Here is a 25,082-nt window from a genome sequence, read left to right as displayed (position 1 = left end):
TTATATGTAATATAGAAGGAAATTAATTGCGCATTATAACCAAACAATGAAAAGTGCAACGGAGCATGATCACTCCACTCGTTAAATTCGCCAACAGTAAATGGTGATAACAATGGAAAGTTGCATTCATTGGTCAATAAGTAGTCAATGCCAGATGAACCGTTACTTGAAAAGAATGTTTGTTTACAACTATCACCTATGCTTCCATTGACAATACGTAAAGTGGTTGATTTACATAAATCGAGCAATTTAATCCCATGATTATTGTGTATTATATCAATCGAGGTCCTAACTGAGGAGTGATCTGGTATATAGTCAAAATCGTCAAGTACAGTATTAATTGAGTCATATACAATAAAATCACATTTATTACTTGTTCTACTATTCAGATCTCCTGTATCAAAGACACTACCAAGTACAGAATAACATGAAACATCATTTTCTAAAATAAAATATAAAAAAGATCCACGATAATGGTATTATAAACTGGACAATCTTCTCCCCATACATAGCTTCCACATATATACATATCATTAGCAGTATTAAAAAAATCATGTTTAAGTTTTAACCAAATAATAGTGTCGTGATGGTTACGAACAATTTCGATGCCATCTTTCAGATGGTCTTTAAAGTAGATAACAATTCCACCGCTGCATCGCCGTGCATTCCTGTGTTGAAATTTTCTAAAAAAGTTAAAAGATTGATAGCCATTGATTGTAATGTTACTAGAAGCTTTGGTCCACGATTCAACTACGAAACATATATCAGAAGAACATAGCATATTTACAAACTCAGCACTAGATTTTTTACATTCACTCAGTCCATGTACATTCCATGATAGTATGGATATCTCACCGCCTTCGTGCCCCTCCGCTCGCACCGCGTTTCCGTCGATGTAAAGAGTATCGTACACCAGGTACGCACGCTTACCCTGTCGCCTTGCCTCCTTCATCTTAGGCACTAATTTACGCCGTTTTTCGATGACGTCCTGTGGAAATTGTTCGAAAACACGGTGCACAGTCCCATCTAACTCTTTCCAGCACTTTCGAACGCTCTCCCTGTCCTTGAAATATGTAAATTTTGCCACTATATATCTGACCTTGCCAGAAATTGGTGAACCCGGTGTACGGTGCACCCTTTCGAACTTTATGGAGTCCGCAACGTCACGAGCTACCTTACAGGCGTCATGGAGGAATAGCGAATAGAGCACATAACTGTCCAAGTGAACATCTATAACCAGTAAAGTTGTTGTGCATTTATGGTAATTATAATAAATTTTAGAGCGGAACTAAAATAAGTTCACTGATAATAACTGTTTAATATTATTATCACATAATTCGCCTATATACGTGTATAACAAAACTATTTCAAATCCATTTGTATAAGTAATACCAAATTTAATAAGTTTCATATTAAATTGAGCATTTAGCCTCGTTAGTAAAATACGCAACTGAATGAGTTAATTTAATGTGACATGAGCACTACATGCTTCATTACTTTGTTATTAACCCATTTATGCCTAGTGGACTCTCCCATACTTCTAAATTGGATTTAAAAAAATATTTCCAAAATAAGGGATGTCTAGTAATTTTGTTTCTATTCTTAGAATATTTCTTACATAAATTCTTTGAAACAAACAGCGCAGACCCTGATGAGACGCCGCATCATGCGGCGTCTCATCTGGGTCTATATGTTTGCCAAGGCCTTTTTTCTAGACGCTATGAATAAATGGGTTAAACTGAATTATGAGTGAAGTAGATCATTTGTCTCTTTTACGTAAACAAACAGCAAGAACAAAGCGTCCCGCTTGAATGCATACATTAGTACTTTAGTGTAAAATATGCACCATCAAAACGGCATCTGACAGAATATTTGATGCCAGAATTTAGCAAATCGGTTGAAAATTGATGAGAAGTTAGCATAGGAAGGCGGCTGATAATCAACATTTCAAGGGTCATAGTTACATATATTGGGTTAGCGAAGGCGGAGGAGATAGATACTATTGCCGAATGTCTGTGGTATACACACGAAAGTTGTAATTAAGTGTTTAAATATTCCGAAGGTGTAAATGATTCGCACGATTTTTTAGAAGCTTGTTGTGTACATTGATTACTATACAAAAGTTTTGGCGGCAAATTTTAAAGTTCCGCCGGATTGTTTTTTCACCGCGCTTAGTATGTTAAACAAAGAAGTGTTCCGACGGAAGACATGCAATTTCAGTGCGATTCTATCCCCTTTGTCGAACGGTTTCATATTGGCAATTGTTCCAAAGGATCATATGGTGCCCGAATTTAAGTACCCGATTTTTGTAAAGACTTAAATAACCGTCTGAACGGAAGATATGAACGTTCTTCGATTTTTCGTATAACGACACGTATGCTTTACATGAATCCAACAATAAGGTTCTGTATTTGAGATTCCAAAAGATTGTATACATGACAGTTATACATGCAAGTACTATTTTCCAGAAAAGCCAATATGTAATTGTTTCAACAATTACACAAATTACTATTTTTAATAGGGTGTACAAACTAAGTGAACAATATTATAGACCTAAATGAAAAACACTCCTTCCTCGAATAACAACACAAAAACACACTTTGTCAAGTAAACTGTAATATTATAAATACAAGTTTTGTAAAAAGGGGATCAACTATGTAAAATCTAGAATTCCTTATTGAAACAGTTGTAGCCCATGTTCCATAAGCTTAATGAATAACAAATCAAATAATAGAGACAAAACTGTAGACAAACACGCAATCTCCACGCAGAGTTGTCGTTCCTTGCTCTCACATGTAACCGTCGTGCAAGAGATTGACAAACACGTTCAAAAACCCGAACTCTACGATCAATAAAGCTCAAGAAACGTTATCAGTAAACATCATCAGAAAGCTACAGCAAATTAAAGTAATATGACAAATTACCTTTACAAAACAGGGCATGACATACGAAACTACAAACAATAAAGAAATTAAGACTTAAATAGCCTCATACGCGTGTCATTGCATTTTATAAACGAATGATTCGCATTGAAAGGGAGATAAATTTACATATTACACTTGATTAATTATGACGAAGTTATTGTCTCTGTCCGTTAAGGTCCTTTTTAGAGTCTAAATTGTAATTCAAGAAAACAGCATCCTGTTGTCACATCATTTTGCATCAAATAATATGTTTTGTATTGTTGGACTATCAATATTAAGTGAATTATTATATATAAAGGGACGTTTTCACGTTTTGGTAAATTTATAAATTTGAAAAAAGCATTGGGTCAGATTTGCCAAATTTCGTTGTAGTTATGATATTAATCTGAACATTAACTTTGCTCTGAAATATACAGTAAATCCATCTTTTGACGATGTATAACCTGGACATTATTACGCGTTACAAACGCGAAACAATATAATATTTTTGAGTTCTGTTTTAGCGTGGATTTAATAAAGTATAAAATGCTTAGCTAATCAAATGAGCACGGATGGCTGAGTCGTTATCAGCTAAACTTTTACTCTAATGGTCAGTGGCTCGATCCCAGATGACAGGGCTTTTTAGTTTCAATGTTTACATTTATCAATTAAATTCATGTAATGACAAACTTCGATACATTCCAAATTCTATGTAACGGTCCCTATAAGATAACTGCCAGCACGGAAAGGATGCTCAATCGCAAGCAAGTCTGAGCTGTAGTATAACATGCGATTGAACTGGTCATAGCGACGGACATACTATAATGTATTTAAATTATGTGATTTTTATTTTCATAAAGCATCAATCAGTTATTGAAGACAGAAATTTAATATTAAATCTGCTTAAATAGTGTTGTTGTTTTTTCAAAACAAGATTTCAATGTGATTCAATCTGTATTCACTACGAAATACCGTTAGGGCCATCGTAGTTGCTCATTAAAATCCAGAGGGGCGAGAATGCGAGAACGCGATAGTACGATGACGACAGTGCGACAATACGATGGCGACAATTCAATAGTGCGATGGCGAGAATGCGAGAACGCGATAGTACGATGGCGACAATTCTAACAATTAAAGTCAATGTTTAAACGCATAGCATGTTCTGATCTGTTTATTATGTCGTTACCACAATATTTATCCCCACGCTTTTTGAAAAAAAGGTGGGGATATTGTGGTCATCTCCGCCGTCCGTCCGTCCGTCCGTCCGTCCGTCTGTCCGTCCGTCCTGGCCACTATCTCCTCCTACACTAAAAGCACTAGAACCTTGAAACTTACACACATGGTAGCTATGAGCATATGTGCGACCCTGCACTATTTGGAATTTTGATCTGACCCCTGGGTCAAAAGTTATAGCGGTTGGGGTGGGGCCGCGTCAGAAATTATCACTCATTTTTTTAGGTTATTTTACATTTTCTTCTTTATTTCTACACCGATTCACTTCAAATTGATACTGGACCTCTCTTATGACAATACGGTCAATCTCAACCATGCATGGCCCCATTCCCAACCCTGGGGCGCCCCGCCCACATAGGCCACACCCACCAAAAATTTCCATTTACTATAATTTTTTCATTTCTACACGGATTCACTTCAAATTGATACTGAACTTTTGTTATGACATTAGGGTCAATCTCAACTATGCATGGCCCCAATCCCAACCCTGGGGCGCCCGCCCACATAGGCCACACCCACCAAAAAATTCCATTTACTATAATTTTTTCATATCTACACGGATTCACTTCAAATTGATACTGAACTTCTCTTATGACATTATGGTCAATCTCAACTATGCATGGCCCCATAACCAACCCTGGGGCCCCGCCCACATAGACCACACCCACCCAAAATTGCCTTTACTATAATTTCTTTATTTCTACACCGATTCACTTCAAATTGATATTGAACTTCTCTTATGACAATACAGTCAATCTCAACTATGCATGGCCCCATTACCAACCCTGGGGCGCCCCGCCCACATAGACCACACCCACCCAAAATTGCCTTTTACTATAATTTCTTCATTTCTACACCGATTCACTTCAAATTGATACTGAACCTCTCTTATGACAATACGGTCAATCTCAGCTATGCATGGCCCCATTACCAACCCTGGGGCACACCTAGGTCAAACATTCGGCGTGGGGATACGCGTCGGCCTCTGCCGCGCCATTTCTAGTAAAAACTGCGTTGGGATGAAATTTTGTTGAAATATATCACAGAAAATCAAATTAGTAATTTTTGTACACTTTTTCCTGGAGCAAAAAAACAACAACACGCAATTATTGCGATAGTATAGTATGCCATTTCAGACGTAATGTCGTTTAATTATAAAAGTCGATATGTGTGCCTTTATACATATAAGCCGTGCTCTGTGAAAAGGGGGTCTTGAGCATGTGCGTAAAATATCGTCCCAGATTAGCCTGTGCGGTCCGCAAAAAACTAAACAGCGACAACAATTTCCGCCTTAACTGGATTTTTGCTAATAACATACATTCTTTAAACAGAAACTATCAGCGCAAAGTGCCATCCCTGATTAGCCGACGGACTACACAGGCTAATCTGTACTGGGACACTTAACGCTTTTGCATTTTTGACAGGTCACGACTCATATTTATGTACGTCTTTAAATACTGGTTTTATTTTTCTTCTCTTTTAACAGCAGAGACGGTCTATTTAAATTATATGAACATATAGAACTGATACCACACGAGCAATAGCATGATTCATGGCATGGACTGTATAAACGATGTACATACATTTAAGCACCCTCAAAAGCTTAATTTCTATAAGGCGCATATAAGGCACGTGGTTCAAGATAAGCATTATCTAGTTCGTACTTTTAATCATTTTGTCAACTTTCAGCTCTTATTTTGTCCAATTAACGCCTGATATATGTTTTAAAGATATATTTGTTACTGCAAGTATTGTATTCCCCACTCCCAAGAAGCAGTTTTACATTATTATAAAGAAATATGTATTACTGGCGTTAAAATAAACTTATTTTCTTTACAATAATTAATAGAAACTTAGTTAAAAATAATCTTAGTAGTGAAATTGTATTCCGCACAACCCACTACTTACGTATTAATTTACTACACACTGACACAGCGACTAAAATCAAGATTGCTTCGTACATTTTTCTCCTATTACTTTTGTCTCGTCTTCGCTAAACATAGATACGATTTTAATTTGAAATTATTATGATACTTTTATTGTGTTATTTAATATTGTAATTACGTACACCAACATTGATTAAGTATACGCGAATCCAATTAATGTTTAAACTTGATGTGGGACAGAACATAAGGACCATACATATTTTAAATATCATAATAAGAGCATATCATTTTTATACTCTACGGAGACAGTTACTTTCTTGGCGCTGAACAATCATGACAAAAGTTCATAGTGCTTTGAGTGCATAAATGTAATTTAATTGCCACGTTGGATTACATATGTTATAAAAATAACACTGCAGTACAATGTATGTTTAGCATGGATAATCTCAAAAATGGAATTTCAACACAGTACTGTCTATTATTCATATTCACTCTCTAACTCATAGTGACATAAATGAGATTTGAACGGGCAATGTGGCGACATGCATATATACCTTTGAATAAATCTTCTCTTTTTTTGCAATTTCATTTCACACTATGAGTATGAACGATGAGCTATTTGACGTGATCACATTTGCAAGACATTGCCATATATCTTAGGATGATGTTTATGATGAATTGTCCGAGTCTTCTCTAAAATAAGCATTGTTGTGTGATCGCCCGACCCATTGAATGACAGGTTGGTCGGCAGACAGGCGATTGTTTTTCATGATTTATTTGTTTATGTATGCATTTTGAGGTAATTGAAATATTAATATTTGTTTAAAATAAGTAAAAATAATGTACATATACATAAACACGCTGATATCGGTTCATGCCATGGGACCAACATACGATAGTTCTACAAAAACGCGCAGAACAATACAGCGTGTAGAGCGACACGTTCCCGTTTCGCTCCTAATATGAAGCATTTGCGTGGATAATGAGCGCATCCAGACCATGCGTTTAAATAACATTTGGTGCGCATATGCATACCTTACACATGCAAAATGTCCTAAATATTTAAACTATATATATATCATTTAACTGTAATTAAAATTATATATCAATTACTTGATTGACCTCGACTAAAATCCCCTAAATATTCGGGAAAACTCAGAGACATAAGTTTGAATGAAGTATAATACGCTTTGGGAATTATATCCGTTATAAAAATTACATATCTGTAAAATCATCCATATGTGTTGTTGTTATTTTACCATGTTTATAACATGATTATGTTTTATTTAATTAAATATTAGGCGGAAAATACAACTGATAATATCATTTGACGGTATTTGTGAAAATAGGAGTTTCACAAATGTATTTTCTTTGCTCAAACAGGAGGCAATTACTTCGGTAATATAGGAAATATCCTTATCATAGTGTGGCGGTGAGCAAGTTCAAATACCAATTGATATGCTTGTAACGTTTCATTTCGCAAACACCGGTACTTTTTCGACCTGATGGGTACGTGAAAACCATATATAACCCGACAAGCTAGCAGTATAATGCCAGCGGTCATAATAACGCTGAGTAATCATTAATAGCAAGTTCCCATGGAAAAGAATCTGGGCCATAGCAATATATCTGTGTTGCCAATTAAATGCATGGCCATCTTTTTATAAACATCGCTTCACTATATAGTGTAAAACCTCGCTTTACTTTTACTGTATAAGTGAACCCAGGACGGAGTAGGGTTGTCGTAAGGTCGTTAGAAGACGGTGTCTAAACCCCAAGGGCTGCGACATTTTTACGACTACTTGTGAAGAGTAAGCGACGAGGACGGCGTCCTGATTATCCGGAGGATAGCTCTAAGGACGCCATAAATGCATTAGCAAAGACACCAATCAAACCTTTGGTCATATGATAATAAACAACGCTACAATGTAGTATATACAGTTTCACAAGTATAGTAGTATGACTGAGGTTTTTCGCGTATGTGATTGATATATCTCTGCTTTCTCCTACGGAATATGTCAACGACTGTGCGAAAATGGTTGATGTCCCGGTTTAATTTATCGCACAAATAATGTTGAAGAAAACATACCAAATTACCAAAGTGCAATCGCGCGTTTGTAATATGAAGTCCCGAAACTGATCCGACATTGTTCTAACCGTTCATACGCGCGGTTGCACTTTGCTGAAAAAATACTTATTTGTTTAAAAAGATCATGATACCTATTGAACACTCTAACGAATGAGCGGGCTCTCCACTTAATCGCATTAAAAATGGTAACATATTTAAAAAGACATCATTAAAAACTGGGTCGCGCTTTATTCTCCCAACACAGATCCGAAAAAGCCACGTTGTATAGGCACCGTGAAATTATGACAGCAGGTGGCGCACGTTTATTTTCCGTATGTTGAAAAAATTACTTTTCGGAAAAAAGAGAAAACATCCGAACCATTTGGACTACTATACTAAATATACTGAATAAATTCCCTTTGTTTCATAATCTCCATTAAACTTAATACGTTTATTATTGCCATTAAGACCACTAGGCATACACAAGAAATTGACGGCCGTGAATATTTTTGATATTTGTAACTTGCAGTTGGTACTTAAGAAAATATACATGTATTTCATCCAGGACATAACGGAGCTGATGTGTTGGAAGTGTGGCCCATCCATAGTCCAAATAATTACAGAAGTTGAATCTATCGATGTGCATTGTATATCGACCTCATATTTATAAAGAAGCCCAACCCCCATTGCCACAGACCTGTGCGTGTAACTTTCAGATTTCTTTACTTTGTTTACCAGGCTATAATTACAATATATATAAACACATATTTATCATTTTATGTCTATATAACGTCTGTGGTATATAGTGAAACCTGAAAGTTACAAGTCCTCGTGTCTAGTACAACTATTCTACCCCTCGTTGAGAAAACAACATTCTTCTACTATTAAAATATCATAGAACATACTTTTTAATCAATTTTTATTTTTTAATAATATAAACAGGTCTGTCCATACATATTTAAAAACTATTTGCTGCAATTTCTTTGAAAGCTACTGGTACTACCAGTCAATTTGCTATCTTTTTGACAGCTTCTGTTGAGTTCCAATACAAATTTGGATTGCATCTATAAGGCTAGTATTCCATCTATCCGCAGCCGTATCCGCATCATAATACGGACCTTTCTTGTTTGGGAAAACTTCTGAACTGAAAACACGTATGCAGAAAAAGAGTTTTCTCATCGTTTGTTAATTAGTGCTGCTGTTGTTCATGCGAGGAAGTGTAAACGTAAACGAAAGCACAGATGGTGGGCGCGTGCAAAAGTAAAAAATCGCCGAACATTTGGAACTTACAGCCATTCAGTTAAAGAACTTGAACTTGCTGATGAGGAGTTTAAAGGTAACTTTAGACTAAACAAACAACCATTTGGATACGTTCTCTCTCTAGTTGAAGAGTTTATTTTTTTAAAAATCGGTTACAAGACAGACCTCATGGTGCTGAATGCGGTCCGTATCTTGTCCGCATCCGCTCTAGAATGCTCACTTGAGCGTTCTTTTGCGGACGCCTATTGCGCGTGCGGATATGCGGATGCGAATGAATGAAATAAGCGCAGTGCATTTCAACTTGTTCTATTTGTTTGCGGATGCGCATATGCGGATGCGGATACGGACAGATGGAATACTACTGTAGCCTAATACTCTATATGCTATTAATCGAAATGCCATATAGCTTTATATTTTATTAGAATTTGCTAAAATAGGTATATATTTTTCTTAAAAAAATAATATAACAGTAAGTTTTTAACATGTGGCAGTGCTTAATTTTCAAAAATAATATAACAGTAAGCTTTTAACATGTGTTTAATCTTATTACGTCTACAAACACGCGGTTAATTTCGGTCCAGTAGCAAATATCACACAAAGGGGCGCAACTTCTGCTATAACATAACTTTTCCCTTATACGCCATAAATTTTCGCAGTCGTCCGTAGCATTTCGGAACGACTGTCAATTGGCATCATTGTATCATGCATGATTGTATGTTGCTTTGTGCTTGGTTTAAACTCACATCTTGCCATCGCGTTAATTTATTTAACGCATCAATGTTTGATTCCATTATGCACTGCGCCTATTGCACAAGTCTCTCTTCACAAACCAACATACACATACCCAGCATGCAATTTACGAACAAGAATGTTGCATCTGTACACATGAATGATACCATTTAAGTCTCTATAACGTTTAAAATCAACGAAAATTTCGCTAAGTATTTCGTAAAATAAATTTAACACCTAAACGATCAGTGTTCCTTATATCAATAGCCACAATTTCAACGCCAAATGTGGTATGATTACATAGATTTTTGTGGATACAAAATGCTCGTTTTTTATTTATTTGTGACCACAATAAATTCCATACTAATTTCCTGCGAATATGTCTATTCATACGACACACGAACACTAAAATGGAACCATGTTAAAACCATAATAAGAACGAGCATTTTGTATCCACAAACATCTATTTTACCAGACCACATCTGGTGTTGAAATTTCGGCAATTGCTTTAATGAACAGTTATTTTTAATTGATAAGCTTTATTTTACGAAATATTGTACGAAATTTTCGTTGATTTTGAGTTGTAATGGTTCTTTAAGCAGAATGTAAATAGAAATTGGTTATCAGGCAAGATGTTAGTGCCATCAAGCATGAAAAGGTGTCTACATACAAATTGTAAGTACCACCAAAAATCATGACACAGTCATAAAGAAGGATGCAATTTTTACCTAAATACCGTTCATACAACTTTGGTCACCCACATTAGAAAGCGGTCATAGCAAAGCATTTGGAGTTTATAATTAGTATATGCGTATTAGACGCAGAGATACATCAGTTGTTCTGTCATCAGTTACCCTATACGTGGTCGATTTAGATTATCATTACTGGCGTTTAATTTTATTCTCAGTGTTCATTATTATATCGTTCGCGTCCAATCAGCTACTTTATATATGAAGCTAAAATTTGACACAACTTCATAGGCAGGTTTCTATGCCAGTAATTTGAAAAGTTTAGTTTTATATATTATAATGTTATTGTGAATTTAGACGTTCTATATGCGCTTATATAGTCAGTTGTGTTTATAAAACCTTTATTGATTTTTTCTTCATGCGCTTTAACATGTATTTAACCATATCTACCTACGCTTTAACAGACATTAAGACATGTGTGCTTAGGTATATATTGACAATGAATAGTTTGTCGAACGAACATTTATTAGCAAATGATTCTTTAATAGTTTGACGAACGAAAATTAATTAGTAAATGATTCTTAAACGCCTTGCAGTCGTTGTGTTGTTTTCCTGTGGGTGCTGTTGTTGTTGTAAAATAATTACTTTCAATTGGTACATCGTGCGTGAAAAATGCGGATCTTTGTGTTCGAACATCCGGACAGCAAAGGTCGTATCACAGTCTTATGTCCTAGAAACAGACTATGTTTTACACTTTTGTGGAAGATTTTGACTCGGTCCGCCACTGAGAATAAAAACTATGTTTTCAGCATGCATTCAAGAAGCAATATAAAAATAAATGCAATCAACCTTTGTTTGATAACAGGGAAGTAAGATATTAAGATCTCACAAGAACTGGTGATTTGCAGTAACATTTTTTACGAATTTCTGCTCTTTTTAGTCACAAAATAAAGCATGATTGCACATACTTTGTTTTTTTTGCTACACAATTTACAATCTCCACGCAGAGTTGTCGTTCCTTGCTCGCATATACAATTTCTTCCAGATTCCGTAGGATTTTTTGTTTAAGTATTATATTATGAAAAGTAGTCGCATTTTCTTTTATATTCTAAAAAAGTGTATGCGTCTAGTTTCATAATAAGAAATAGATACCTAAATTAAAAACAGTAACATTAGCAACGTAACAATAATTGTACCACGTGACTAGGCTGTCATCACGTGGTTGGTTATGAAGAAAGGGATTTGATCCAGCTGTGCTGGTGTTAGTCAAATCTCTGCGCGGAGGTGGCAAACTTGAGGTATTAGGTGCATCGGTTAACATACAAATACATACTTATAATGCAATCCACAATAGCGTGCTGTGCGTTGTTTTCAAATTAAAACACAAACATACGATACCAGAGAGTCATTTAAATTTGGTATTTATGTTACAATCATTTAAATTTAATTTAAGGTGACTAAACGTGCCATAAAACAAAAAACGTTTGTTTTAGGATGTTGCACGTTATAACAAACAATTAACGTAGGTCAACACAATGTCAAATGCAAATGCTTAATACAGCGATCATGCTTGCATACTCTTCATGGTACCTATTTAAATGATTATACCTGTAAAAATGTAATTAATATCACCTGCTGAGGTTCAATTTTGTCCATACGTATTTAGAGCGGTTACTGCTTCTACCTATCACAGTGACGTAGTGAGTGCATTAAGGTGAACCAGGGTACACTTGAGTTTAAAGGAGTATGTTACAACCTTCGGTCAACCTTTCACAAAACAACAAAAGAGTAGCAGCCTGAAGCGACACGGAGACCCACTTTGTATGCCCTTCATTAGTCACGACTTGAAGGATTTCTCGCTGTTAGGGCAATACCTTTTTAGTCCATGCTCCAGATACAGTTTAAGGCATCGTGAATCGTCACATGGAATGAAGAAAACAAAACAGTTACATTCCAGAAATATCTTCTTGTGCTAGCTTAGCAAATAAATATTGTTTAACTGAGAAGAGTGCGCATACGTAAGCCAGCATCTAACATATGAGTCGCGTTTTGAGAAAACTGTGCATAATGCATGTGCGTAAAGTGTCGTCCCAGATTAGCCTGTGCAGTCCGCACAGGTTAATCAGGGACGACTCTTTCCGCTTTAATGGTATTTATCGTTTAAAGTAAGTCCCTTTTTACCGAAAATCTAGTTTAAGCGGAAAGTGTCGTCCCAGATAAGCCTGTGCGGACTGCACTGGCTAATGTAGGACGACGCTTTACGCACATGCATTAAGTCCAGTTTTCTCAGAACACGACTCATATGCATGTCCCGTTTGTTTCAGTGGTAGAGAACAGAGCCGTAAAGACTGTCCGAAAAGCGCAGTGACTGCATCATACAATATTTATCTAGACATTCCGGCATGTTTTCTGTTGCTAAAAACTAGATTGAAGACCGAATGAGCGCAAACTACCACGATATTATCATTTTATAAATGGGTATATGTCTATAATAGTTTTCCTATTACTGAATGCCGCTCAAAGTAAGAAGACAGAAAAAAGTAAGTTATGCTATCCAGAACTACGTATACGAAAGTAAGCGTTTTATCCAGGACGGCATAGGAACAAATTGAAATAATTTTGGAAATAAATTGATCCAATTTAGAAGGATGGGAGAGTCCACTAGGCATAAACTTAGCACTAGACTCTCCCATCCTTCTAAAGTTGATCAATTTATTTCCAAAATTAGGGATGTCTAGTATATTTATTTCTATATTTAGAATATTGCCTTTAGAAATTCCTTTAAGCTATTAGCACAGACCCTGATGAGACGCCACATCATGCGGCGTCTCATCTGGGTCTACGCTGTTTGCCAAGGCCTTTTTAACGATACTGTGAAGCAGCTCGTCTAAGTTATCATACCATGAACAAATTCTTTACAATGTCGACCTATGTAAAAGACCAAGCCAGTCCGATTGAGATAGCTCGATTTGTATAATCGGCATACCTCGCTGTTTATAGGACAGCATATTTTGGGGAAAAGATTTAATAATAGTTTGAAAACGTTAATTTTAAATCAGTTATATTCAATCCATTATATGTTTATAGATCAATGGAAAAACTTTGCATTTTCTGTATTGTATTCGCGATTCAGTAAATAAATTGCGAATTAAAACGTGTATAATTAACTTTCAACGCGATCATGAGTGTAAAGAAAACTATTTATTTCGAATCTGCCATTTGTTAACGTTGTAGCGACTATGGTATATAAACAGCATAACATTTATATATCATCTGTGAAACTCGCTTTTATGCGTCCTTTCTCATTTTGCATATTTAATAAACTTTTCAAACAGAAATTACAGAGCCACATCAGTGCACATACTATGTTTGATAATTCATTCGTTTGTTGGATATTGTTTGCAGTTTAAAACACATATTAGGTCATATCGCGGAGATTTAGTTAGCCGTACCATGTGTTCATGGGTTAACTCAAGTATTCATGTGCTCATACCTACTTTCGGGAATCATCATGAAATGATTGCCGTACTTAACGAACAAACATGTCTAAGCTTATTGAATTAGAGAAAAAATAATAATCAAAAGAAAAAAATTATATGTTCATGCACATGGGCATGTGAACTCACGTCCGTACACATAGCATCATTAACTTAGGAAAGGAAACAACGAAATATAAAGTTTGGTATGATATACATGTGAAATTAAAGAACATGATGTAATTAAAGAGCATGTCAAGTTTTGAATTTATATTACTGTAACAGAACGTTTATTTAAGATAAGTGGTACAGAAAATACACGTCGAATATCTTTTTAAAGATATTTCTTGCTATATTTGATCGAGTATGTAACCCGCCTCCCAGTTTCGCTGAATGGATCAAGTTCCCCACGGTACTACTTCCCCGTACCCCTAATTTTTTTTCGTACCCTACATTTTTCGTACCGAATTTTTTCATATCGAATTGTTTTACGTACCCACATTTTTGCTGGAACCCAAAACTTTTTTCGTACCCAATTTTTTTTTCCTACCCAATTTTATTCCGTAACCAAATCTTTTTTCGTACCCAATTTTTTTCGGCATAATTTTTGTACCCAAAATTTTCGTACCTATGTTTTTCCAACCCAAAACTTTTGTACCCACATACACAATTGTGGTGATGTAGATTAACTTAAATATATGCTTTTATATCAATCCTATTCAAAAGCATCGTCAAACCAGTACTGTCAATGCTTTAATTTCTAGACGCTATGCATAAATGGGTTAACTAAAGAGCGTGTGTGATACTGCTCTCGATTCAGGTGGCTGATTATTTGCGATGCACGTGAGAGGTACACCCGTTACAGTGAACGAGAACGTGCTAGGGTTTTGTAAAATTATAGGAAGTATACAGGTTGCAGTGCTTTTGTTGATACGATGTCAAGCGATCACGAAGTACCGTGTTCGACCCCCATATACAAGCATTCCATAAGTTATAGTTCTACACAAGATACGGACTTGAGTTAAAAGCTTAATAGAGAGGTTTAAAATTGCGGCTTTTTATCTAAACATTTTATTTATTTTCTTGTTATTCGAAATTATACATTTTTATTGTCAAATACATGTAACATAGCATACATTCAAATGGTAACATGCGTATCAAAATATATGCATGAAACATGGTTCCCGTCACCAAATGAACGGGAAGATTGAGGTTTTACCGTAATTTGATTTGTCCATTTCCAACGCTAGAAACAAAAATATTCACATTTAAGCCAAGTAAACAGAACTACACATTGCATTTGTAACCATTGGTATTGGCAAGAAATGTTGTAATTTTATGTTGCTATTTATACGCCTCGACAAAACAGTATAATTCCAGTTTTTTTACAGTTCCTATTTTGCATTCAGCACTCTAACCTTAATCGCAATGCTGGTAACTTTATCAATAAAATTAACTGAACTGTGTTCATTTTCTCAAATGTCCGTAAAACTTAAAATTTTAAAGTAGAACAAATTCGAGATACTCATTTTCAGAATAATTGTATAGTAAACCTTTGGTTATGAATAAAACTAATCAGCCGGAAATACACACATATCTTCAGCATACCCCTTCGGCTGAAGGGATATTCCGGATATAATTCTTTTTCATGTCATTCAGATGGACACGCGGGTTCTTTGCGCAAAGATATTCGTGCGTTGTAGGATTCGTAGTCTGGCACCGCGCAGCGTCGGTCAGGGAGACATCCTGTAGCTGGGTTTAAACCATTTCGAATCATGGGGCCCGGCTATCTTCATGTTCGGCGGGCGCCTCAGGCAGAGCACCAGCACGCTTAGATCGTTGCACGGTGCGCACGTTTGCCAATTGCATCCGTCGCCGCCAGTATTTTTTGTTTTTAGACATTTTCTTGTCGTAAGAGAAATGGCGGTTTTATTTATGTCTCATACCTCTTAGCCTCGAGGAGGGTTATATTCGTCTGCCCTCTATCATTCAATCTGTACATGTGGGGAGCCTGGTTTCGGCTAGCCCTCAAACCAGTATAAACCCCCGGTGCTCTGGATTGACCGTTCAAAGGCAGTGCTCGCAGCTGTAATTATGTTTTCGTTTAAAGTGGTTGTTCCTTCATAAGAATGAGCAATATTTTTATTCGTGAAAGAGGTGCTGGAGTGTCACCCATCGTATGCTCAGAGTTGAATTCAGAGCTGCACTTAGAGCCGACTCTATATGCTATGGTCAGTAGTTATTATAACTATAAGTTTGTTGCATACCGAGCGGGTGTCGCGAAAATGTTGGATCCATCATCTGTTTAAAAAACATAGCTAATTTAAGTTTTTCTTTAGTTGTAGCAATTGATGTTAATAGAGATAAGCTAGTGGCTGCTTACCTTGAAGAGATGAATTTAGAGCTGAGTTCAGAACTAGGTCGGAATTCTATTCTGTGTGCGTTATGCTTAAATATGATTGATAATGATTTGATCTTAAAGTAAACTCTGTGTTCGATTTTGTTCCCTTGTTTCATTATCTTATCGAAACGAGCGTTTGTCTCGAGGCTGTGCCGTCTTTCAAAGGCTGTCGATGCTAATACCAGATCTTAAGTTTGAAACAGCAGTGATTTCAATGGTTGGTATTTTCACAACATGGTTATATACCTACTGCAAGTGGATGTCGCGGAAACTTGGTGTATATTGTAGTATTTCGATGCATATCTGAATTATAAACTGCATAAAGAGTTTGTGCTTGATGATATGGGTGCCTCTGTCCATATCTTTCGTCTTAAAACAGATCGGGTATCGTTGATTTATGACATTTTCATAGACATGCAAAACAGAGATAAATGTGGAGGTATCATATTATAACTTTGTCAGCAGAACTACACTTACATCCTTAAAACACATCTGTGCAGCTAAATGTCGATAGCAAAGGTAGCTCTGCACTAACCGAATTCAGAGATGACTGTAGATGTCAGATCGCATAGCCAACTTTACCTACATTGTCAATGTATCGTACAAACAAATTGTACATTAAAGGGACTGTCCAATGGATTATGGTTTGAACAAAACATAAAATTATTGTTTTAGATATTAAAAACGATTATCGCCTTTGATTTAAGGATATACAAACTCAAAGCAGACAAAAGGAAGTAAAACACAAACCATCACATAAGCCCAAGCGGCTGGGAATTCCATATTATATTTCAAAAACGCCGCTCGACGTTTTTGACCTAAAAATAAATGTAGCTGAAAATCAGCTGACAAGTCACGTGGTACATGGTACCGTCATTTATTTTTGGCATAGAAATTACATTATTTCTAAAGAAAGAGATTTAGCTTGTTGAGCAAATAATTAATTTTCATTGAATATTTTTAATCAACCAATAAAATATACTTCATATTTAAATCAATATTTTTATTGGAAAATCACTTTTCACAAATACGAATATGCGGTCGAAAACTGAAAGCCATCAGAGTTCAAGATGGTTCAGACAAAAAACAAGTGCTAGCGCTAAGTAAAGACTAAAAAAACAAGAGATGCAAGGTACAGGTGTAATAAAAGGGAAAATATACTAGACATTGGTATTCAGTGTGATCGATGGAGAAGAGTGAAAGAAGCTACTAGGATTGAAAAGGACGAGAAAATGATGGAAATATTGATCGATGCGTAAGTCTTCTTCATTTTCAGTTTGTGTGTCAAAGCAACTTTTCTATAAATTCCCGTTATTATTTTGCTACATAATGAACACGATTTGACTTAAACACACAAACAAACCCTTTAAGTATAAAAGATTTGTTTTAGAAATGAAATATGCTTTTAAATTTCAGAACTACTTCTGAACTAGAGAGATTCAACAATCATCTTTTGATGTATGCTCCAAAGCGAAATGCTTTCAGGTAAATACAAAGTTCCATGTGTAAAGTGTTTTTGTTTTTTTTCATGAACACATGCTCATTGAACAAAGGAATTTATGCTCTTTCTTTTTGAGAATTTACATTTTAATAATGTAAAAATGATGTACCCTTTGTGATAAGTCTCGTAATAAACTGCCTGAATGACTAAAATATGAATATTTTTAGCTCGGCTGTTTTCGGAGACAACCTGAGGTATTGTCATAGCCAGCTCGTCGTTGTCGTGTCGTCCGCCTGTGTGGTGCTAAAACTTTGATATTTTGCTCTACAATCAAAGTGCTTCCACATACAACGTTGAAACTTCATATGTAGATGCTCCTTGACGAGTTATACACGCCACACCCATTTTTGGGTCACTAGGTCAATGTCACTGTGGCCTCTAAAAAAAAAATCTGACAAGCTTACGAAGCCAAGCATGGCACCCATTATGCGGTGCTCTTGTTTCATCATGTGATAGTTAAATTATTTGTGAACAGGATTTTTGTATTTGTTCACAGGATGTTTAAACAACTAGTAGTAAACCAAGAAATGAATTCTGATTATGAATATGTCAAGTCATTGGTGTTGAATTAGTTCATATCTAGTGTAACATCATCAAAGTCCTAAAGGCAGATTTTCACATGAGTTGCGTTATATTTTCTGAGTTTCATTTCTAAAATTTTTTTTTTTCAGCTATGCTGTTTATAGATGCAGGTGTCAGTTAGCAGCAATAGATTATTCAAAACACTGTCTTGAATCGTCCTGTTTTGTTGGACAAAGAAGGAAATTAGAGGTATTTATATTATTGTTTTTGCCCTGTATGTTGGTTTGTTTGTTTGTTTGCGTCAAACTTTAACATTTTGCCATAACTTTTGCAATATTGAAGATAGTAACTTCATATTTGGCATGCATGTGTATCTCATGGAGCTGCACATTTTGAGTGGTGAAAGGTCAAGATCATCCTTCAAGGTCAAAGGTCAAAAAAACCAAATTCAAGAAAAGTAATAAGCTTTAAAGAGTTCATCTGAACCTGTCAAATGATAAACAAAAATCAAAGTGGCGCAGTAGGGGAGATAGTGTTTGTCAGAAACACATTTCCTGTTTTTATTAAATTTTGAATTGTAAGGATCAATTTACAGATTTATGTTTACTTATTGAAAGTTTTAATTATTAACAATTCAACTGAATTTACAAACATGATGTATTTAAGCTTAAATTTGACACATTCATGTGATATGAATAATAAGTATACATTTTGCAAACAATGCTCCTGGCATAAAATAACTACTGTAGCATGGTAGCACTGAATCAGTAAATTTATATTATGGCATATATATTGTCTATAGATCTTAATTCTTGGTTTTGATTTAGCAATTGTCATTTCATTTTTCCAAACATCATGTCAGTTATAAAACAATCTTTCAGGGGAAAAAATAAACTACACACAATTCAAAAGTCAACACGAGAAAATCATAAAATCAAAATACGTTAAATTGATTCTCATGTTCATGCATTCGAGTCGTCTACTAAGTACTATCGTCTAATTTGTAAACCAGCGACATTTAGCATCGAATTGCAAGGTAAAGACCAACAATTCGCTACCATTCAACGGCAGATAACTCATCTTGTTGAATTAAATAAAATCAGATCGGAATCTTAATAAATTATATTTTATTAAATCAATAAAACCATATTTTCTTACTGGTTCGCTCATTGTAGATTTCGAAGCCTCTGCCATTTTGTTTGTTTGTGTCTGAATAACGTGACACGAAGCGCGAAATACAAAAAGAAAGGGATTTCCTAAGCTAGACGCAAACGTCGTAATACAATTTGTCTGTTGCTCTTAAGTTTTGTAGTTTTAAGCAAAAGGTTGAGTTGGATATGGTTCAAATTAACGAATGTTATTAATTAATCTCAAAATAATAGCCTTCTAAATTCAGTAAACTAATCCATTGGACAGTCCCTTTAATACAAACAAGTCTGTATACAAATCCTTTAAAACTCATAAGCAAATGCGGATAAAAGTAAAGTTAAAAAACAAGTTTTCTTTAAGGTAACTACATGAATTTACAATATACACAATAATAACTTACAGTTACGTGTTTATAAGTGCATTTATGTAAAACAAGACATCTCAACCGAAGCATCGGGTTGTTATTTTACGTAAACGTATTTTGATTCATGAGGTTTTAAATGCATATGCAGACGTCTGCATTGTAACAGTTATTCGTCTTATAACGTACTGGTATAATACTTATATTTAATTACTTTCTACGATAAAATGTGGTTATTGTTCTGTATAATAGAAAACAAATAAATTTAAACATATTAGCATATCTACCGGTTGAACGAATATCGAACTCCGTTGAATTTAAATATTTACGTTGTCTTTTGACCGAGTGTGGAATAGTCCTCATATGAAATGTTTATTTTTGTTTTCAATTCAAAGGAATACTTTGAAGCCAGTTATCAAGGAGCAAATACACAGCCCCTGTAAACGAAGGTGTGTTTAGTTTACTTGAAGGCAAACAGAAATATCATCTTATGCATCGAGAGCAATTTATACATTATTTGACATCAATTTCATATTTGTACAAACCAAGTTTTAATAAATAAATGGAACTGCATTTCTCGTTCTATCCGAGTAATTATTTTCTGATAAGAGGCATACAGTGTCGTATATGAATATATACAATAATCAGCTTGATATCCTTAGGCCTTACGTGTATTAGGACCGTGATTTCTAAATATAAAATATTTCGCGTGTTGCCCATGCATTAAAAAACCTATTTCAAATTGTGTTTTTTTTGTTAATAAATACTAATAATCCAAGTGAAAATCGGGTCATGGACAGTTCTGACCAAAGATTTTTATTTTATTTTACATTTCAATTGTATACGATTCAACATACCAATCCATAAACGCTAGCGTTTAAAACAAATAAACGATGTAAAGCTATTTCAATATTTATGTGTAGAGAACATATTTTTGCCCCTGGAGCGGTCGGACGTGTGACAAAAGGTTTGAAAACAAAAACACAGTGGACTATGTCAAATACAAGCTATAAAACCGGTCGCTGTCCAGTTAAATATATAGGCTGTGAAACCCCGAAGGTAAATTTTAGTAGAAATACACCAAATGATGTTTAAATTCCAAAATTACTCATCAATGTCTTATTGTTTTAGAAACAAGTAGTTTGCTGTTTACATGAAAGTCGAGACAAATCATGTGGCCACTCTGGGTACTAGAAAAACACATGTATCACCATTAAGAAGCTGAAACTTAAGGAGGGTTACGCAACGGTTTATCGAATGATTTATGGGTAAAAACAAGTTTACGGATACCTGAACTTCATATTGGCCCAGAAGCAAACCCAAAGCATTTTACCTATTGATATCAAGTGTTACTTAGATTTCATCATAAATCACAACCCCAGCTGTTTTGATATTTTACAAGCGTCTTTTAAGTGTTGTCGTCTACATAGATTGTTTAAATCATGCCCCTGGTGTCAATAGTGGACATGTCCCGGTAGTAAAAGTATTAAGATATATTTAAATAAAAACATATTTTGTTTATTTTATCTTAAAAATTATGTTAATGGAAATACATGATTTTTCCTGATTAATAATTGTTTTTATTTTTTGACTTAGTAACAAACAAAAAATTAAATTGGATAGCCTACGTTTAGTACAGCAGTGATAAATGCGATTTATTTCAAGTGATATTATGGGCATTTTTACTGTTGAATTGAGCTTAAAAGAATTAATAGTCAAAAGAGTTAGTTAAAATATGAGTACTGACCAATTATCTTTAACACATCTTGCTTCCAGTTGTTTATAAATATATATATATTATATTTTACATGACTGGTGAGTCCTCTAAGCCGAAATTATCCGTAAAACAAAATAGTGTCTTTGTGTCGTATGAACGAATCTGCACTGAAACCAAATTTAGATTGACATCGTACATCGATTTTTTTCTGCGCCAGTTGTCAAAACGAAAGTTCGGTTGATATTAAAATGCAATATTTTTCTCTTTCCGGGATATTAATTTGATATGTTGGTGCTGAATTAACAAATATAAGTGTATATGAAGTGAAAACACCAAAAATAAACAACGGTTGCGATAGACACCTATATACTGTTAGATGCCCATAATATCACTTTCAGGAAAGGATACATCTTTGTCGCATTGTTTCGTTAGATTCTTGCTGCATAAATTGATAAATGTCGTTCATACTCTATTTGTTTTATGGTTATTAAAAATTGCGTGTTAAATGAGATAAGTCTTGTTGTCCTTCAATTGTAAACGATAGTGAATCGTCTATGGATGATAGTAGCTTCCCTATGTTTCCTGTCCGATATCAATATGTTATCCGAAGACCGTAACCACGAGTACCCTAATTACATGGCTTCGTTAACTTCTTAGACAGGGAATGAACGGCAAAATATATGTTATCATGACTAATCAGTACCAACCAACACACACGTTATGTTGCCGGTCTTGAGCCTGCAATGCTGTGATATAAAGCCCAATGCTATACTATATATACTAATTATAGTCCAAGGAGTGGACCCAGTCACTGGTCATACCCCTACTGAAAAAGAGCACCCTCAAGTTTTGCGAGATTAACCGCACTATAAGCCTCATAAATCGTCCCAGGAAATTCGTGCTGCGGATCATCCGTATCCGACTGAAAAGTAAGGCCGGGGAAACGTGTGCCAAAGAGCAGGCTGGATTCGGAGCTGGGCGTAGCACAGTGGAACAGATCTTCACTGTAGAATCCTCAGTGAAAAAGACCTGCATCATCAACGCGAGTTATTCCTAACTTCATTGATTAAAATAAAGCTTTCGACCGCGCGTGGCATAAGGGCCTATGCCATGTTATGAGAGGATTCAACATTGACGAAAGAGAGGTGTTGTTCATCTCAATGGACAAAAGGATAGGATTGGGGCTTCTTCATGACATCAGTGGGCGTCAATCAGGGTCGTCTGCTCTCTCCCATCCTGTTAAACATTTTCATTGAGACCTGTATATCGATCGGAAGAAGAATCATCTCTAACTTGAGATTCGCCGATTACAATAACCTCATGGGTGGCACAGGTATTAACTTAAAGATATCACCAACAGACTATTTTAAAGAGCAGGAGCATACCGGATGTAGGTCAGCACGGTTAAGTCGAAACAGCACGACCAACACCAGTGCAGACATCAACATGAATGGCGAGAAGCTAGAAGTATTGACCACCTTCATTTATGTGGGCGCAACTCTGTCCAATGATGGTACCAGTACCGCTGAGGTCCAAATCAGAATTGCCTTGGAGACCGAGTCGATGACCATTCTGAGCAGACTGAGCAGGCTGTTGACAAGCATTTTAATCAGCTTCGCAACCAAGCACATGCTCTTCAAGTCCCTCGAAGTCTCCAGTCTACTCTATGGCTGCGAGACCTTGACCCTTCACGCGGACACAGAACAACATACAGACATTTTAAAATAAATTTCTCTGAAGACGGCTCCGCATCCCCTCAACGGAGCAAGAAACCAACGAATACATCCAGAACATGACTGCCCTTACTGGCGACCGTCAAACGACGGGGTCTGGCTTGGTTTGGACATGTATTTAGGCACGACTCTTATGTGCAAAACTGTTCTACAGGGCACGCTAGAGGGAAGTCTACGTCGAGGCCGTAAGAAGAACGTCTGATGGACAATGTAAAAGAGTGAACATCATTTCCCATGGGTGAATTACTCGCATTAGCTCACAACAGACCTGACTGGTGGAGGATGTCGGTATCGTCGTCCCTTATTTTCCCCAACGACCAAACCGGTCAAGGGATTGATGACGATGACATTAAAACGATGCTGTTATCACAACCGTTATGATAAAAACATTTTAGGACATCCATATATCAATATTCAAAAGACGTCGCAAAATGTGTATGCTTGTACAATCATATCTTAACAAGTTTACATATATAACAATACAATTGAATGACGTATATTAGTCCGGCAGAAAAAAGTGTTCTTTTTCGTTAGAAACCGACATTGAGGTGTTCAGTGAATGTAAGCATATTTTATGTTAGGGTATATGCTTCTAATGTACATGCTTCCATGTTCAGTCTTATTTGGTTAAATATATAGAAATGAATTATATATATATATATATGAATGCAATTATAATATTTTAAGCATATACATATACGTAAACAAATACAAATTTGTTCAAATTTAATCAATTGATGAAAATGTAAAAAAAAAATAGAGTAAAATGCTATCCTAAAACGAGTTTTATGTCATACACTGGTTCTGCAGCCCTAATGTGCTTTCTAAAAACAAACTGGGTTTTAACCGTTTCAAAAAATGACAAAATAAAAATTCGCCGGCCATTTGTTTTCAAATATTTCATCTGGGTTTAACCGATATCAGCATAAGCAGACGTTTTTGCTATTGTTCAGGTCACAATGTTTACTAGACTGGTTAGATGCACGCTTTGATCCAACGGATCTATACATTGTGTCAACTTACTTCGAATACTTGCTTTATCTGAATACTTGCTTTATTCGAAAACTTGCTTTCTCCGAATACTTGCTTTCTCCGAATACTTGCTTTCTCCGAGTACTTGCTTTATCCGAGTACTTGCTTTTTCCGAGTACTTGCTTTATCCGAGTACTTGCTTTATCCTAAACATCTGCGCTAATCATAGCCCGCGTTTCTTCTTTCTGTTGTACATCAGTGTCCACTTTATCGGTACTGCTCATTTCCCTGACATCGTCTTAGATCTTTATGAAAATATATTGGCTCAAACTCCGAATCAAGAATTTCAGTTTCAAGTGAACCTGTAATTCCATTCTTTTCATGGCCATATCTCATAAAATATGTTTATATGATTCCATATCATTGAAACGCATATCATATCATGATTCCCTTTAATAACCTGACTTTCATTCACTTTCTTC

The 25,082-nt window shown here is 35.6% G+C and overlaps 1 protein-coding gene across 1 annotated transcript; it reads left to right on the top strand.

Annotated features, from left to right (window-relative positions):
* The first annotated feature begins 23,086 nt into the window (after nt 1-23,086).
* LOC127880876 (uncharacterized) lies at nt 23,087-23,623 on the top strand. Its single transcript, XM_052428387.1, has one exon. It carries the CDS (start codon nt 23,087-23,089, stop codon nt 23,621-23,623), a length of 537 nt encoding a protein of 178 aa, XP_052284347.1.
* Nucleotides 23,624-25,082: the final 1,459 nt, after the last annotated feature.

Source organism: Dreissena polymorpha, chromosome 1, assembly GCF_020536995.1.
Source record: "Dreissena polymorpha isolate Duluth1 chromosome 1, UMN_Dpol_1.0, whole genome shotgun sequence".
NCBI classification, from domain to species: domain Eukaryota; kingdom Metazoa; phylum Mollusca; class Bivalvia; order Myida; family Dreissenidae; genus Dreissena; species Dreissena polymorpha.
Note: the sequence above shows the minus strand (reverse complement) of the source record. Positions and strands in the feature narration are given on the sequence as shown.